Here is a 16,030-nt window from a genome sequence, read left to right as displayed (position 1 = left end):
CCTAGAACTTGACAAATCTGTTTTTATACCCCATGTGATATTGTAGGAGAGGACTCCACAGGACAATATTCTATCTGATAATGGATTCTTTCCAAGAATGGATCTTGGTACTTCTCAATAATTTTAAACTACTGTATTGTTTTGTTTCTTGCAAAGTTGTTTGAGGGGTATGTGCAAACAGTTGTTTGAGTGTTAATCTATTGTGATTTCCAAGCACATGTTTATTTGTTTTACTGGTACTCACACCGACCCTAAGAAGTACATCTATGCACGCATGACCAATACAAATAGAACGAAGTAGGAACCATGTGCAAGACAGAGACACCATCAATCGGTTGTCCATCTGGTCTATGATGTGAAATGTTGATGCCCATAGCCCAAGGCGGTGCTTTTCGGAGTAAACAACCTAGCAAGTGCATCCATGCAACCACAATGTGCTTAGTGGCGTTAATTTCTTTGCCCGTTGCAACGCACGGGCATTTGTACTAGTTAATAATAAAGCAAATAAGATTTCTGGTCGTCCGTCGTGGCAGTTTTGCAAAAACACCCCTCTATTTCTTCGTAGTCAACCCGCGGTCCTTCATTAAGTGGAAAAAACGTTTCGTTTTTTCAAATAAACCCCTGCATCGAGGCGGGCCAAGGCAGCAGCCAGCCACCGACTCCTCCCGAGCCCCTGATCTGCTCATCGCGTCGCCGCCCCGCTCCTCCCGCCGGTTGCCGCCTCGCTCCTCCCGACGGTCGCCGGCCCCGATCCACGCCGGATCCCGCCGCCGGCGAGCTGCCGAAGCCTTCGCCCCCAGCCCTGCCTCCTCTGGAGCTCCGCCCAGATCCGGAGCGCAGGCGGAGCATCTGGCGGTGGAGGAGATCCAGCACGCCGCCCATCGCCGCCGCACGCCGGACGCTCGATCCATGCCGGACGCCGTCGCCGTCGGTCGGCGGCCGACCAAAAACGGCGATTGCAGCACCCTCAGCCATTGTTTCGCCTCAGCTCCCCCGTTCCTTCCGTGATGTGGCCGATTTATCATCTGGTGGCCTGTGCTCCTAGACTCCTGCGCTGAGCAATCGATCCAGAAAACCAGCCCCGTCTCCTTGCTAATCCCTATCTTCTTGGGTTGTCCCAGATGGTCCGGCTGGGTGCAGCCCCGACGGAGGCTAACCTGTCCAGGCCCTCCAGCGGCTCAAGATCCAGCAGATCTCTGCTCCTCAACGCCCCACATCGAGCGCCCAATCCATGAAAACAGTCCCGTCGCACTGCCGCTCCCCATCTCCATGCATCGCCCCAAGATGGTTCGGCTGGGCGCCACCCTGGCTGCCGAGCGTTTGCTATCCATGGAAGCCAGCTCCTCCGCACAGGCCTTTCTCCACAAGGACGGCGAGGACACTGCTTCATCGGAACTGATTGTGATGACCACACGCAATCCAATTGGGAGGTATTTATAAGCACCAATGTATCCTTGGTTTAGTCCTCATATATTCTGAATTACTTTGATCAAATGCAACGATTGCATATAAAGTAATTGGGTTTGGCCTTTGTGAAGAATGCTACAGCAGCACTTCAAAGCTAATCATGACATTCTGGAATTCAAGCTTTTTTCTGATAGTGCTCAACTGAACAGTTGCTCTGTACTACATATAAGGTGGTTACTTTCCCCAATGACAGAGGATCTTTGTTTCAAACTCATGAAATGTTCCCCACAATAGGAAGAATGTAACATTTCTTAGCATGTCTCCTTGAAGTACAGGCATCCAAGATTGCCATATACTCCCTCCGTCCGGAATTACTTGTCGCAAAAATGAGTAAAAATGGATGTATCTAGAACTAAAATGCATCTAGATACATCCATTCCTCCGATAAGTATTTCCAGACAGAGGGAGTAATATTTAATGGCTTTGACTTTAGTTTAGAGTACAATTTTCCCTTCTCAAGAAATTTCAACACTGAATATATAGTCTATGTTATTTGTCCAATGACAAAGTTTCTTTGTTTCAAACTCATGAATATGTTCCCCCACAATAGGAAGAATGTAACATTGCTTAGCATGTCTCCTTGAACTACAGGCATCTAAGATTGGCATACAATATTTAATGGCTTTGACTTTAATTTAGAGTACAGTTTTCCCTTCTCAAAAAATTTGAACACTAAATATATAGTCTATGTTAATTGTGATACATGTGCCATTTCAAGTAGTAATTCTGCTCAAAGTTTAGATTACACAGTTATTTGTTTTGTATTCTCTATAACACATGACTTTTCTTGCTTTTACAAAATATCAAACCACTAGGGCTAAACTTTGTATGTCCCGTTGCAACGCACGGGCCTTTTTGCTCGGTAATGCGCCCTATCTTCCCAACCTCCATGCGTCGCTTGCAACGACATGGGCGCCAGGTTCTTCCACCCATGCTGGAGCGGAAAGGATCCGGTGTTGGCTACCTGAATCCAGATGGATTTAGTCCACCTCTTCACCACGGTGACCAACACCTACGACCAGGCTTGGTTGTGGTGCTAATTCAGCAAAGCAAGTCCGATCCCTCCAACTCTCACGTGTGTGTCTTATTCCACTACTTCATGATGATGCATGGGTGCGTACTTGGATGGTTATACTATGTGATTAGATTGATTTTTTAGATCTCGGTGAATACATTGGTCATCATATACAAAGCTAAAATGCATTACTTTCAGATGTTGTACAGACTGTACAACACAAGCATGGCAACAAGTGTGTTAAGAATAGAGAAATCATTGCAAATTATCTACTTGATTTTTGTGGATTCCAGCGCCGTCTCACTGGAATTGAAATTGTTGGTGTTGGGCTGAATTTCTCATAATGTTGATTAGCAGGGAGATGGTTCAGAGTAGGGATGGTGGGGGATTTGAGTTAGTTGTTGTGTCCTGAATCTAAGTAGTATACAACTGTTCAAGGGTTACGACAGAATCAGAATTTCCAGCTTTGAATTCTCATAATGTTGATTAGCAGGGAGATGGTTCAGAGTAGGGATGGTGGGGGATTTGAGTTAGTTGTTGTGTCCTGAATCTAAGTAGTATACAACTGCTCAAGGGTTATGACAGAATCAGAATATCCAGCTTTCAATTTCCAAGCTGGCATTAATTCAGAAACCTATTCATCAGATAGATTAGAGAGTTGAGAGAATATATGTGCCGCCGTAGCAACACACGGGCATTGTCCTAGTATATACCTAATAATAAAGCGGCTATTGCTTCCGTCGCAAAACCCACCATGATATTTTTATAAAAAAGTCCCTGTAATTTTTGTTATTCAACCCGCGCTTCATCATTTATCTGCAATGCAAAAGGAAAAAATGATACCCGTACGCATCGCCTCCTCCCGTCGACCCTGGGCCACCCTGGCCTGCGCCCAGGCCGCCGCCACACCACTCGCCGCCGCGGCAAACCTCAACCGCCACCGCTGCTGATCTCAACCCACCCGCCTCCGCGGCTGTACCTCTCCCCACTCATTGCCCCCGTGCGGCGCTCGAGCGCATCGCGTCGACCCTGGTCCACCCTGGCCTGTGCCCAGGCCGTTGCCACACCACTCGCCGCCGCGGCCGAGCTCAACCACCACTGTTGTCGATCTCAACCCACCCGCCTCCGCGGGCGTACCTCTGCCCGCTTGCTGCCCCCGTTTTGGCGCTCGAGCACAGCTTCTAGATCAAATCAACGCGATAGCTACGACGACTTGGGATGATGCGTTTGCTCGATGCAGAACGACGGCGGCGTGCGGATAAGGCGCGGCAGAGCGAAGTACTTGCAGGTGGAGGCGGGCCTCCATGGCTCACATGGGGAACTCTGAGGTTATGGCGCGGCAACGACGACTCCTTATGGCCAGATAGAGGCGCCTAACCCTTGCTCCCCTCATCGTATCCCCTCCTCCGACAGGAACTCATCATCTGGTGAGATCCCCTCCCCATGCCTCCAACCGTGTGCCAAGCACCGGCAAGAAATTTTGTTTTGTGGGAATTTGTTTGCTGATGAATGAATGTATTGAATGTAAGATTGCATTGTTGTAGAGAGAGGGAATGGAACACCACCTTCAGTTTGTCATCTGATCCCACATTCTCTATCCCATGAGTGAAATGAGATAACAGTCCATTGATCAATTCACGTAGCTTTTTTGTTTTGCTTTGCTTGTCCCGCTCAATTTCTCATCATGATGGAATTAACAATGGACGGTTTGATTTCTCAACAAAATAGGATAGGACTGACTACATTAGTTAGTTAGCTTATTATTTTAATAAATCAAAATGATTATAAAAATATTAAAAGCGTGTGGTATTTTTTTTCTCCGTTGCAACGCACGGGCCCTTTTGCTAGTAGTATATAAAGAAAAATCATGCTAAAAGAACCTTGCATAGACCATACCATCGTTTCTAAAACAAACTAACACTAAAGGGAAACAAAGTACATACATGTATTAAAACCCTCTCCAGAGCTTCATCCATTTGTAAAGAGTCAACCTTATTTTGTCATCCAATTTTATCCTCCATGAAAACAATATTTATATGTGTCTATACAGAAAGTCAAATCATACCACTATTTTGTGTACGAGTGTTGTTGCATCACCTCTTTGCTTGTTCCATCTTTAAAACTCATTGGGAAAAGCAAGTTGTTCATGTTTTTCTCTAAATGCTTATTTTGATACGAGTCTTCTACAACCTTCGTACAAGGTAACACAAAAGATGACATGATTTTCTCATACCACCATAAGAAACCTCACTTATATAACCCTAGCCGCTCAAACATGCTACATATTAATATACTAAGTTGCTAGGAAAATGACATACATTCACATTTACAATGCTACCCAACACTAAAAGTACCCTAGATTCGCATTTCAAGCCTAGCCACCAGTCAAAACCGCATTTACAAGCCTAATAACATTTGAGATCATCGAAAACATTTATAATTCTAGTCGTAGCCGTTGCAAAGATACCCACAACTTCACCCTTAGGAGCCTACACTCCACCTATTTTCTCGTCTCCACCTTTCGTAGACATATATAGTATATATGCAAAATTCACGCAAAAGTAACCCTCCATAAACCATAGTCATGATATTTTATTCTGGAAAGTTTGTTTGCAAGAAATGATCACATTAGACCCCGCCCCAACTACTAAAATCACCCCGAGTATAAACCTACAAGGAGCGACCGAGCGAGTAGAGAGTTCACTAGACCGACCCTTCACTGGATATGGCATATTTTTCAAGAGTCAATGATGATCTGACACTTTGGCTCCACAAAAATAGCAAAACCGGTCCTTCAAATAAGCTTGTGAGGAACAACTATGATATCTAAAAGTATGTAGCGAGCTGATTCGGGTGTCTACAACTAGTAGAGATTCAAATCCAGGCTAGATAAGCTTAATGTGTGTCCCTCGTATTGTCCTTTCAGTGATGACTTCAACCCCATTCTCGAAGAAGGGTGGCTATTACGTCTCATAAAGCTTATGGGTGTCATGTGATGGTGTTTTTTTAGTTATTGATAAGATGGTCATATGCTTGTCCTTCTTTGGCGCTTATTTTGGCGATGATGGAGCATGATGGCATACCCTCGCAAGCACAAATGTCATAATGCACATTTATTTTTGTTTGTTATTTTCTCTGGTCTTGTATATGTTGATGGAAGTAGACATACCTCCATGCATAGATCACAATGTACTTCTCCTTTTACGTTCTGTAATAACCTATATCAATACTAAAGATGTGTCTTAGAGCTTCAACTATTTGTGAAAGAGTCACTCTTGTCTCGTCCTCTTCCAATTTTCTCGGGCATACAAAAATATGTATATGTTTTCACATTTCTTTTCAAATGCTACCACTATTTTGTATGTGTCAATTCGTTGTTACATGATCTCTCTTAGTTGTGGTTGCTTTAGAAATATGCGTGTCATATATATGGCAGATAGTATCTTACATCGCTTCGATTGCCGATGAAAGGACAATAGGTGACAGTTTGGTTTTTAAATGGTTCTTTTAGTACGAGTGCTCTTGACCTTTTATGAAAGATAATACAAAAAAAGGATCTCGACAACTAGGGTACACTCCCCTCACGTGTCCAAACACACGTGTATCCGAAAATTTGGAGATGTCATAACTGTGGCAGATAAGTTTATAAATGTATCTTCCATGTGTGCAATAAACAATTAACTATCATTGACGCAAATAACCCTCCATAAACTCCACCCATGACCTTATGTTATCATCACATTGTTTAAACATAACATTTGCACTAACAACTCCGCCATAACACAAAAAACCCTAAATTCATATTTAAACCCTTAGCCACCACAAAAGGAGTACCCTAAATTTACACCTACAACCCCGCCATAACACAAAAAACCTAGATTCATATTAAATCCCTTAGCCACCGCAAAAGGAGCACCCTAAATTTACACCTACACCCCTTGGCACACTAAAACACCCTATTTTCATGTATTAAACTCTCATTGACATAGAAAAAGGTCATATATTCATATTTACAACCCCGAGGCACCACCAAAGTACCATTCATTCACATTTAAACCCTACATATCACCATAAGTATTCCTGGATTCACATTTTGAACCCTAGCCACCTCCATAATTTTGCATTTATGACCCCATCAAGCTTTGTGATCAGAGGTTTATATGTTGCCATCTCTATCTTTAGTAGACATCTATAGTATATAAAGAAAAATCGTAGAAAAAGAATCCTACACAAATCTACTGGCCACCTTTTATTCTCACCAAATCGTTTGAAATGGTTTTTTTACATCACAACTTCAAAACCCACTAATATTGCCTTGGGTACATGTTGTTACCCTCCCGCTAGCAAAAGTCAAACTTTGCATAAAACTACCTGTCACCTAACGTTTTGTTTCTATCTTTAGCACACGTTCATAGCATACGTGAGAAGTTTTACTCCGATTGTCATCTTTTATTCTCGTCCATTCGTTCAAAAGAAAAACATTACACCACAAACCACAAACTTCTTAAATTACTCAAGGTTTTACATATATACCCGTAGCCACCAACAAAATACTCCAATTCTACACTGAAAACCCTACCAGCCACCTAACAATTTGTCTTTATCTCTAGGAGGCATTTATAGCATACCTTGAAAAGATTTATCATAATTACCCTATTTTATTCTAGGCCGTCCATTCAAAACAGAGAACCTCGCATCACAACCCTCAAATTACCCGGGTTTCACGTTCACAACCCTAGCCACCAGCAAAATACCCCAATTTCACACTCAACACCCCAGCCCACACAAATATTACGATATTCGCTATTTATAGCAGGCATTTATAACGTAGCTGGAAAAGATTTACCCGTGCGAGTATAAGTACCCCACGTCTGGCCCAGACCGAACCCACAACCCAAAGCGGGTAAAACCGTCCGCACCACGACTCGCGGATGGAGAGAGAGCGAGAGAGTAGGGTGGGGTAGGGTAGGGGAGGAGAGAGAGGAGGGAAAAAATTGAAGTAGAAATCCCGTTCGTCTCTATCGCCAAAACTCCCCCCCAAACTACCCACCCAAAGCTTTCGTGCTCCCGTCTCCCCCCCCCCTCCGCCCACGACCCCCTCCTTCCCGAAACCCTAACCACCTCCACCGGCTAGATCCTTCCACCGTCCCCCGATTGGGGCGGGGACCGAGCCCTCCCCGCTGATGGCGTCGGGGGGCGCGCAGATGGAGGTCGAGCGGCGGCTGCGCGACGTCGCCGCGCGCTTCGTCTCGCTCCCGGAGTCCAACAAGGAGCTGCAGGCGTTGCTCGAGGTGAGCGCCCAGGCGAATTCGAATCACTGCTTTTTTTTTTCTGGTTGCCTTCGCTGTTATCAGTGCTCTCGTATCCCTCGATATTTTATACTTTTTAGATAAGGTTAGAGATTTATCGCCTCCCGGCCCCTGCGCAGAATCACTGCCTTTGCCTTTCGCTGTTATCACTGTTTTTGTTTGGTAGGAGAGTAGTCACAAGGACAAGTTACCCTTGCAGTGCTATTATTTATTTAGCGTTAGATTGTACCCTAACTGGTTAGTTACAGGGATTGATTGCTATTTTGATTCCTAGACTAGATACTCACAATTGATGTTCCGTTTATGCAGGAAGCAGAGATCTGGTTGTCCAGGGTGGACCAGGCGCCACCCGAAAGCATGCGCACTGCTCTTCAGCCCATGATGCATGCTTTGGTCAGAGATGATCTGCTAAACCACCCTGACCCGGGGGTCAAGGTTGGTATAGCATGTTGCCTAACTGAGGTTACCAGGGTCACCGCACCAGACCCCCCTTACGAGGATAACGTGATGAGGGTGAGTCTTCTCATGATGAAACATTGTAACTTGGCGGCTAACCCTTCTACTTACTTGGCGGCTAACCCTTCTATTTACTTGGCGGCTAACCCTTCTATTTATTTGGCGGCTTCAGGGTGTGTTCACAGTGGTTGTGGACGCTTTTGGCAAGCTGGATGATGCCCAAAGCCCATTGTTTGCAAAGCGAGTTTCCATGCTGGAAACCATTGCCAAGGTCAGGTCTTGCGTCCTAATGTTGGACCTTGAGTGTGATGACTTGATCCAGGAAACATTCACACACTTTTTCAGGATCGTAAGGTGTGGAACTTGTTCTTCTCTTCTTTTTAGTTTCATAGCTTATGTATATGTTATTTTGTGTGGGGAATAGTTTCTTTATATGTTATTTTGTGTTCTTCTGTATATGTTATTTTGTGCGGGGAATAGCTTTTGTATATGTTCAGTATGTTAGATGCCAAATGGACTAGTGAGAAGACATGGTGTAGTTGTTGTCCTTACTTCTGGAAGTAACATGGGAAGTGTCAAATGGATTAGGGAGAGGAAATAACATAGTTATTGTCTTTACTTTGAAAGTTGTATCAATGATGTCAAATGGATCAGGGAGAGGATACACCACAGCTGTGGTGACGTTGAGAGACCCCTAGATCTCTACTGTCACTCATACGACGTGATTATAGATGTAAAGTGTACACTGTACTACTTTTCTGTGGAGCACGTGTGCAACAATAAATATTCTTTGACGTTGAATGTTATAATGTTTTAATTTTGGATTTGGTTATGACGTTTCAGTGACCTGAAATCGCCAACTTATTGGTCGTGCTGGCCCTAACACTGAATACATCCATATTTTCTTATTTACTGTTCTCCTACAGCGACATTTTTCAAGATATATCTTTGTCCATAACTTGTATTTTGGTGATTAGATTATCGATCCCATCTGCTTACCTAAGTTTGTCAAAATGCCATCATATTCTACCCTAATGATTAGCTTTAAAATCACTTGTTTGAAAACTGAGGTCAAGTTGAGCCCAGCCCATGTCACAAACATAATGATAACCCCATCAAATATTTGTTTCCTTGTTCTCCATTTGTTGGTTTGGAACTCATTACCATTTTAACTACTACCTCCGTCCAAGTGTATAGGGCATGCGCATAGTTCTAGGTTATCAATTTAACTAGCTAAATATATATTATATGTGATAAAAATTACATATTCAGAAACTACATTTCCACATGAATCTAATGGTATATTATTTATTACATATAACATATATTTAGGTACTCCCTCCGTTCCTAAATATAAGTCTTTTAAGAGATTTCATTAGGCGTCTACATACGAAACAAAATGAGTGAACATACACACTAAAGTATGTCTATATACATCCGTATGTAGTCCACTAGTGGAATCTCTAGAAAGACTTATATTTAGGAACGGAGGGAGTAGTTAAATTAACAACCTAGAACTACGCGCATGTCCTATACACTTGGACGGAGGTAGCACAAGTTTTCAAAATACCCATGATTATTTGTTTTGCTGCAAGTTGATAGTTGAAACGGCATGTCAGTGCTTTTCCTTATGTATTGGCAATTTATTTCAATTGGGAACTCCGCAGTCACAGCAGATTGCTACAAGAATTCACTATTTATGTGTGCATGCGTTTTTTCTTGTGCTTGTTCCCTTCATATATGGTATGGACGTGTTCTGTGTAGTTTACTTCTGTTATTATTGTTAACTGCATTTTTATTTCTGATCTCATTCATTCACTTTCTTAATTTATTTCAGGCCAAAACTTCAAGAAAGTGTCGTCACCTCTATGGAAACTATAATGATGTTTGTAATCCAGGAGAGTGAGCCTGTCCATCCAGGTCTGGCATCTTGCCTCCTTCGTAATCTTAAAAAGGAAAAGAAGGTAAGCGCATTGATACATTGTTAGCATTACTAGAAATATAATTCTTGCCATCTTCACTAATCCTTTTCAATTTGACATTCCAGGATTCTCTTCTAGCATCTTTTGAGCTTGCAGAGAGGATGGTAGATCTTTGTCCTGAAAAATTAAAGCCAGCGTTTGCTGAGTTACTCCAGGGCACTCCCTTAAATGAGTACAGCAATGTTGTTGTAAAGTTGATAGAAGGTTCTTCAGATGCTGGAAGAGACGACAACATTGATGCTGTTGAAAATGACATGGTCAGTTGAACTTGCTGACGTAGTAACAGTTTATAACACCTATTCAAAAAGTCTACAAATACATTTTGGAAATTTGTTGATCAAAGGGTTGGCTTTCTTTTGTGCCACACTTAGTTCATTTATGCATGGTGTTTGAATGAGCAAGTCTGTTCTGTATCATTTTTGTTTGAACTAGAGTGGGGGCAAACAGGGGTTCAGGGGTGCAAATTTTCTTCTAGATTCTTTTTAATTATTTTGATATTTGTAGCTGTCAGGTTTGTTACTCGTTGGTTGTAATATAATATGTTTGTGCTATCTGGGTACTTGTAGTGGTAGGAGAGGGACATGAACTGTTTCGATTTTTGACAGACATCCAGTGTCAGTTTTGCTTAAGATGTACTGCAGTTTAGGTAAAAATACCAGATTGTCTTGTGAAAGGGATTGTGGAACAAAACAGAAACAATTTAACTTTTAACCCCGCCTTTTGACTCCCAGTTATATCTGCCAGAATAGGTTTAACTTTGTGATTGCAAAGAACATTTTGGTGATTATACTAGAAAATTCCACGGTGTTATTCAGATATGTTATCCACTGAGTGTATCTTGACATTTGTTAAAGACGTTTTGATTTCTGCTAGTGTCAATAGCATGATGCATGATTTGGTTTGTGGTAGAGCCTATAACATGATGAAGAAGTGTTTGTTTTGCTCATTGTCTAAAACATGAGATTATTAGCCAGAGTGCTTTTTGATAGATATGCAGTATATTTCGGCCATGGTGATTACTAAATTCTACATGTTCTAACTATGTAGGTAGCTGACAAAAATGCATCTCAGATGGTTGTTTCTGATAAGTCACCTGAGTATTTGCTTTGGATATAAGTATGTAGAGTTCTAGAAGATAAGATATATATCATAACTGTATATTTTCTATTTTTCAGGAACCTTCAAAGCCAGAGAAAGACGAACAAGATGGAAGTCCTCCATACAATACTCTAAATGGATCAGCTTCTTCCGAACAGAAATCTGAACTGCCTACTGATGACAAGCAGACAGCAGTTTCTGATGACAAGGGGGCACCAGAAACAGTCACCACAGAGCCCGAAAAGCTATCTGGTGTCAACTCAAAGAAAAGTAGTAAGGTTGGCACTTCCACTGAGTCCAAGGTGACTGAACATTCTAAGGTTGCTAGCGATAACCAGGACGTTGCATCTGGGGAGCTGTCACCAGAGACAAATGGTGGAAATAATAAGCTGACGGTAGAGGCTTGCAACAAAGTTACTGATGATACATCAAATCCTCTTGATAGTACACCTGCGGATGGCACATCAAAGCCTCTTGATAGTATACCTGCTGTAGATAAACCAAAGCGAGGCCGGCCTCCTGCAGTAAAGTCACAGGAGAAGAAGCCTGTTGGGAAGAGCCAAGGATCAGGTCTTGAATCTAAAGAAATTCGCTCAGGCAGTACTTCCGGTGGAAGACCTGCAAGAGGACCCGCTAAAGATAACAAATTATCATCAAGAAAGTCCAGTGAAGAAGAATCTTCAAAGAAGCCGCCAACGGCCAGTTCTGATCTGTGGAAAGCGGACACCCCCTCTGATGAAGATACCGACGAGGATCTCAGTTTGAAGGTAATTTTCTTGCTACCAGTAGACATATTCAGGTGTTTAATTTGCACATAAGTCATGCATGGGTATTGATTACTGAAGGTTGGATTTCTGCTTTGCCTATTTATATTTCATGTTTACATGATTTTACAATCATGAACAGTTTATAACTCATGACCAGTTCATAATATTTTTATAGCCATTTTCTGTTGGTCACTATGTTTTTTTTTACTTTTCCATTTCTTTTGTTTAACATAATATTTTTTCTGAATGGTAATGGCATTGTTTACCAAGTATGCTTAGTTATGTTCAAATTTATAGAGCTTCAGTTCCATCAGCAGTATTAATCTTTAATGGGCAGCTGATATTTTGAGCATGTTATAATGATCTAACTTGGTTATCTGCAATAACTATTTTATTTCAATCCAGGAAATGGCCTCTCCTAAATCATTGACCAAGACGGGAAAAAGCAAAGGCCAACCAGGGTACAGTGGTGTGTCAAAAAGGAAACTTGTGCAGGAAGCTGAAGAGGTATACACACTTTATTAATTACTAGTATACTAGTGATGGTGAATAGTCTTATTACGATCTGATTCCTTTCTTTCAGTTGTTAACACCTTTTCCATGCTATTGGACAGGTTCCTCAGTCAAAGAAGAGCAAAGTTCTTGATGGGAGCCTTGTTGGCTCAAGAATCAAAGTGTGGTGGCCTGATGACAAAAAGTGAGTGCTGCAAGTTTCCTTGGTGTAGGATTGTTCATGCCGTTGTCAGTTTGTTGTTTTTATTTCTGAACACAAGATTTGCAAGCCACTTCCTTCTGTGTCGAGCTATACAAATATTTATTTGTCCCTGCTTTAACTTTCTTTATGCATAGTTATGTCATTTCCTCCACGAGTTAAGTTAGCCAGTTGTTTCATTAGTTTTGAATCTGTTTCTTGCTCTGCAGGTTCTATGAGGGTGCTGTTAAGTCATTTGATGCTTCTTCAAAAAAGCACAAGGTGCGCATTCAGTAGACGCACTATCTGCCATCTCCATGTTTCTTCCTTTGGGCTGTCCACGAGCTACTAACAAGATGTTTTTCGTTCTTTTATGCTACCTTTTGGCATTCAGGTTGTGTATGACGATGGTGATGTTGAACGTCTGCAACTTAAGAATGAAAGATGGGAGTTCATTGATGAGGTATATGCCTCTTGCAGCCTGACGCGGTGATGCTGCTATTATCCTCTTCTATTCCTGTCTAATTTGTCTGCTATCCTGCAGGAGCAAGACGAGAATCCTAATGAAGCATCTGATATGTAAGCATAATATTCTACTCTGCACCTTCTATATGTTAGCCATTTAGCTGACTATTGACATTTCAGCACTTAAAACTTTGTACATGTGGTCCATTCATATAGAACTGCAATCTTTGCCATCTGATTATCTTAGAACTGACGTGCCTCACTGTGTTAGTAAACTCAAAATAAGGTGCTGTAGCATCCATGCATTTGGTTTTCCAAAGCACTGATATTGTCTAAATCATCGAGACTTAGGTGGATCCTTAGATGCGTGCTTGTCTGGATGGCTCTCATCATCTATTAATCTCCAAAATTTTATTTCTTTAGCATGAGAATCTGAGTATTCTGTTGATCTATGATTTCCTGGTTCGTACTAACATTGAGTTTTCTGCTCATTTGAAGCGGGTCTCGTGGTAGGAGAGGCAAGCAGGACAGCACTGGCGACAGCAATCCTCCCAAGAAAAGAGGGCGTCCGAAGGTTGTGGGTGAGGATAGTCCAGTGACTTCAGCCAAATCAGAGGCGAAGACTGCAGAAAAGGGTGCTGAAGGTGGGGGGAGGTGGCCTCGATCTGCTGGCAAGGGAAGCAGCAAGGATGAGTCTGGCGGCAAGACTCCAAAAGGCGCAAGCGCTGTGAAAGCTTCTGATGGATCCAAGAGCAACGGCCTTTCAGGCAAACGGAAGCCCAAGGAGAAAGTACCGGAGTCATCTGCTGATGAAGAGGAGGAAGAAGAAGAGCCGGTGTCTGCTAAGGCCTCCACAGGGAAGAAGCGCAGAAGGAAGGCGCTCAACTAGTTGCTCTACTGCTGAACCAGCTAGCTAATTGTTGTAGCTAGTCTCCTGATTAGTAGCTGTAATGTTTAGGCTTTACTTGTGTTGTTGCGTGTGGTCGGCGTTGAAACCTCTTTGGAAGATTGGATGCCATGCTTGCTTTGGTTCAAGCCGTTTCCTTTTATTATTGCGTTGTGATGTTAATGCAGTAGTAGTTGGGTTACCTTGCCATCTAAGAAGTGAACTTTGTAGTACTACCAAATATTGTGAATGAGGGAAGTATCGAAGGGAGGAGCCCAACTTCATTGTTGCCATTTCTTGTCGGCTTCATTATGCAAGTTGTCTCTTTTCTCCACGTGCGTCCAAATTTTGCTCCGTTCAGGTATCTTGCCCTGCTACACGGCCCAAACCAGTGATTTGTCAGTATTTTCACCGTCTTGAGCACTGACCGTGTTTGTTGCTCGGATCGTCTGTACTGGCTACGAAGCATCTTATTGTGTTGTGCTGTCCTGTGGCCACATATATGCTCCCTAGGGAACAAAAGTTCTGGCCCGTAGATTCACATTTGAATACCTAGTTGCCACCAAAACTATCCTCCACATAAAATCCGCATTTACAACCTCGGCAACCTTTGACATCACCCCAAAATTTTCATTGGCCTGGCAAGCACAAATTCTCTCAAGAAAAGCAAACACAAATATCACCGTGAGCATTCATGTTCTCACATTATTTTCTTGGGCCTTTCGTATGTTAGCGGAACATGTAAACTTCTCTGCACAGATCCATATATATTCTCCTTAATGCTCTTCTTAAATCTTACTCTTCCATTCCAAAATAAATGTCTTAACTTTATAATAACTTTAATACAAAATTATACTAAATTTAAGACTCTTATTTTAAAATTAAAGGAGTAATATACAAGCATATACCTTGGTGTATTTTTATAAAATAAACCAAAGACTAAAGGGAATGGGCGTGCATACCTGTTTTGGAACAATCCCTTCCATGCAAACAACTTCATACGCTCCCTAGAGAACAATAAATGATTCTTTTCACAGGAGTGATCCAGAACTTTTGTACAGGGTAACACGAAAGAGGATGACATTAGTGTTTGCCTGGAAGGTGATCTCAGGTACACTAGCTACAAACTTGGAGAAAAATCGGCATCATATTAGTACGCTTGCAACATGTGCGGTGTGCGGGCGGGAAGATGAATCACCCTTTCATACTTTGCTGGCCTACCCAAACCCCACGATTTTGTGGGACACAATGAAAGGTCGGTGGTCACTGCCAAACAAGAGAGATATTACATGTACGTGCGAGGAATGGTTCCTTCACCTACTTGCTGATCAACATGACCACTCCCATGACATGATCCTTATGGTGTTGTGGCGGGTTTGTCATCTCCGTAATGAAATGGCGCATGCTAAACCTATCCCAACAACAGAGGTATCTTGTGATTATCTATGCAACTATCTTAATTCTTTGCTCCAAACAGTTGGGATGGGAATGTACATGTGATCAAAGGAAAATACCCCGTGCAAAAGCATATCATCATTGCTTGCATGGCATTGCACAACTTCATTCGTGATAGCAAGTTGAGTGACAATTTTTTTGATAAATGTGATACCGATGATGAGTATGTACCTCAAGTGCTACGCCAGGAAGTAACACCAACACAAGCGGATCCCGTTGAAGAGGAGAATGAAGAGACCATGGATACTATTCGTAGTAGGATAACGAATGCTTGTCTTGTGATAGGTTAGCTATCTTTGATGGATGGTATCATCATGTATTGTATGGTGCATGTCTTTTGTAATAGTATCATGGGATCAATATCTATTTATATGTAATATGCATCATGAAGTATAATCGTTGAATCCGTATGTGTTAGTTGTGAATCATCTCAATTGTC

At 42.2% G+C, this 16,030-nt stretch overlaps 1 protein-coding gene across 1 annotated transcript; it reads left to right on the top strand.

The window, feature by feature from the left end:
* Positions 1 to 7,423: 7,423 nt before the first annotated feature.
* LOC123427162 (ABC transporter F family member 4-like) lies at positions 7,424 to 14,429 on the top strand. Its single transcript, XM_045111134.1, has 12 exons — positions 7,424 to 7,773; positions 8,101 to 8,304; positions 8,420 to 8,601; positions 10,085 to 10,211; positions 10,295 to 10,486; positions 11,405 to 12,094; positions 12,500 to 12,601; positions 12,709 to 12,791; positions 13,016 to 13,067; positions 13,180 to 13,248; positions 13,330 to 13,364; positions 13,749 to 14,429. Exons 1-12 carry the CDS (start codon positions 7,666 to 7,668, stop codon positions 14,137 to 14,139), a joined length of 2,235 nt encoding a protein of 744 aa, XP_044967069.1. The 5' UTR covers positions 7,424 to 7,665; the 3' UTR covers positions 14,140 to 14,429.
* The last annotated feature ends 1,601 nt before the right edge of the window (positions 14,430 to 16,030 follow it).

The sequence above is a fragment of the Hordeum vulgare genome, chromosome 2H (assembly GCF_904849725.1).
Source record: "Hordeum vulgare subsp. vulgare chromosome 2H, MorexV3_pseudomolecules_assembly, whole genome shotgun sequence".
Lineage (NCBI taxonomy): Eukaryota > Viridiplantae > Streptophyta > Magnoliopsida > Poales > Poaceae > Hordeum > Hordeum vulgare.
This window is presented reverse-complemented; position numbering and strand designations above follow the sequence as displayed.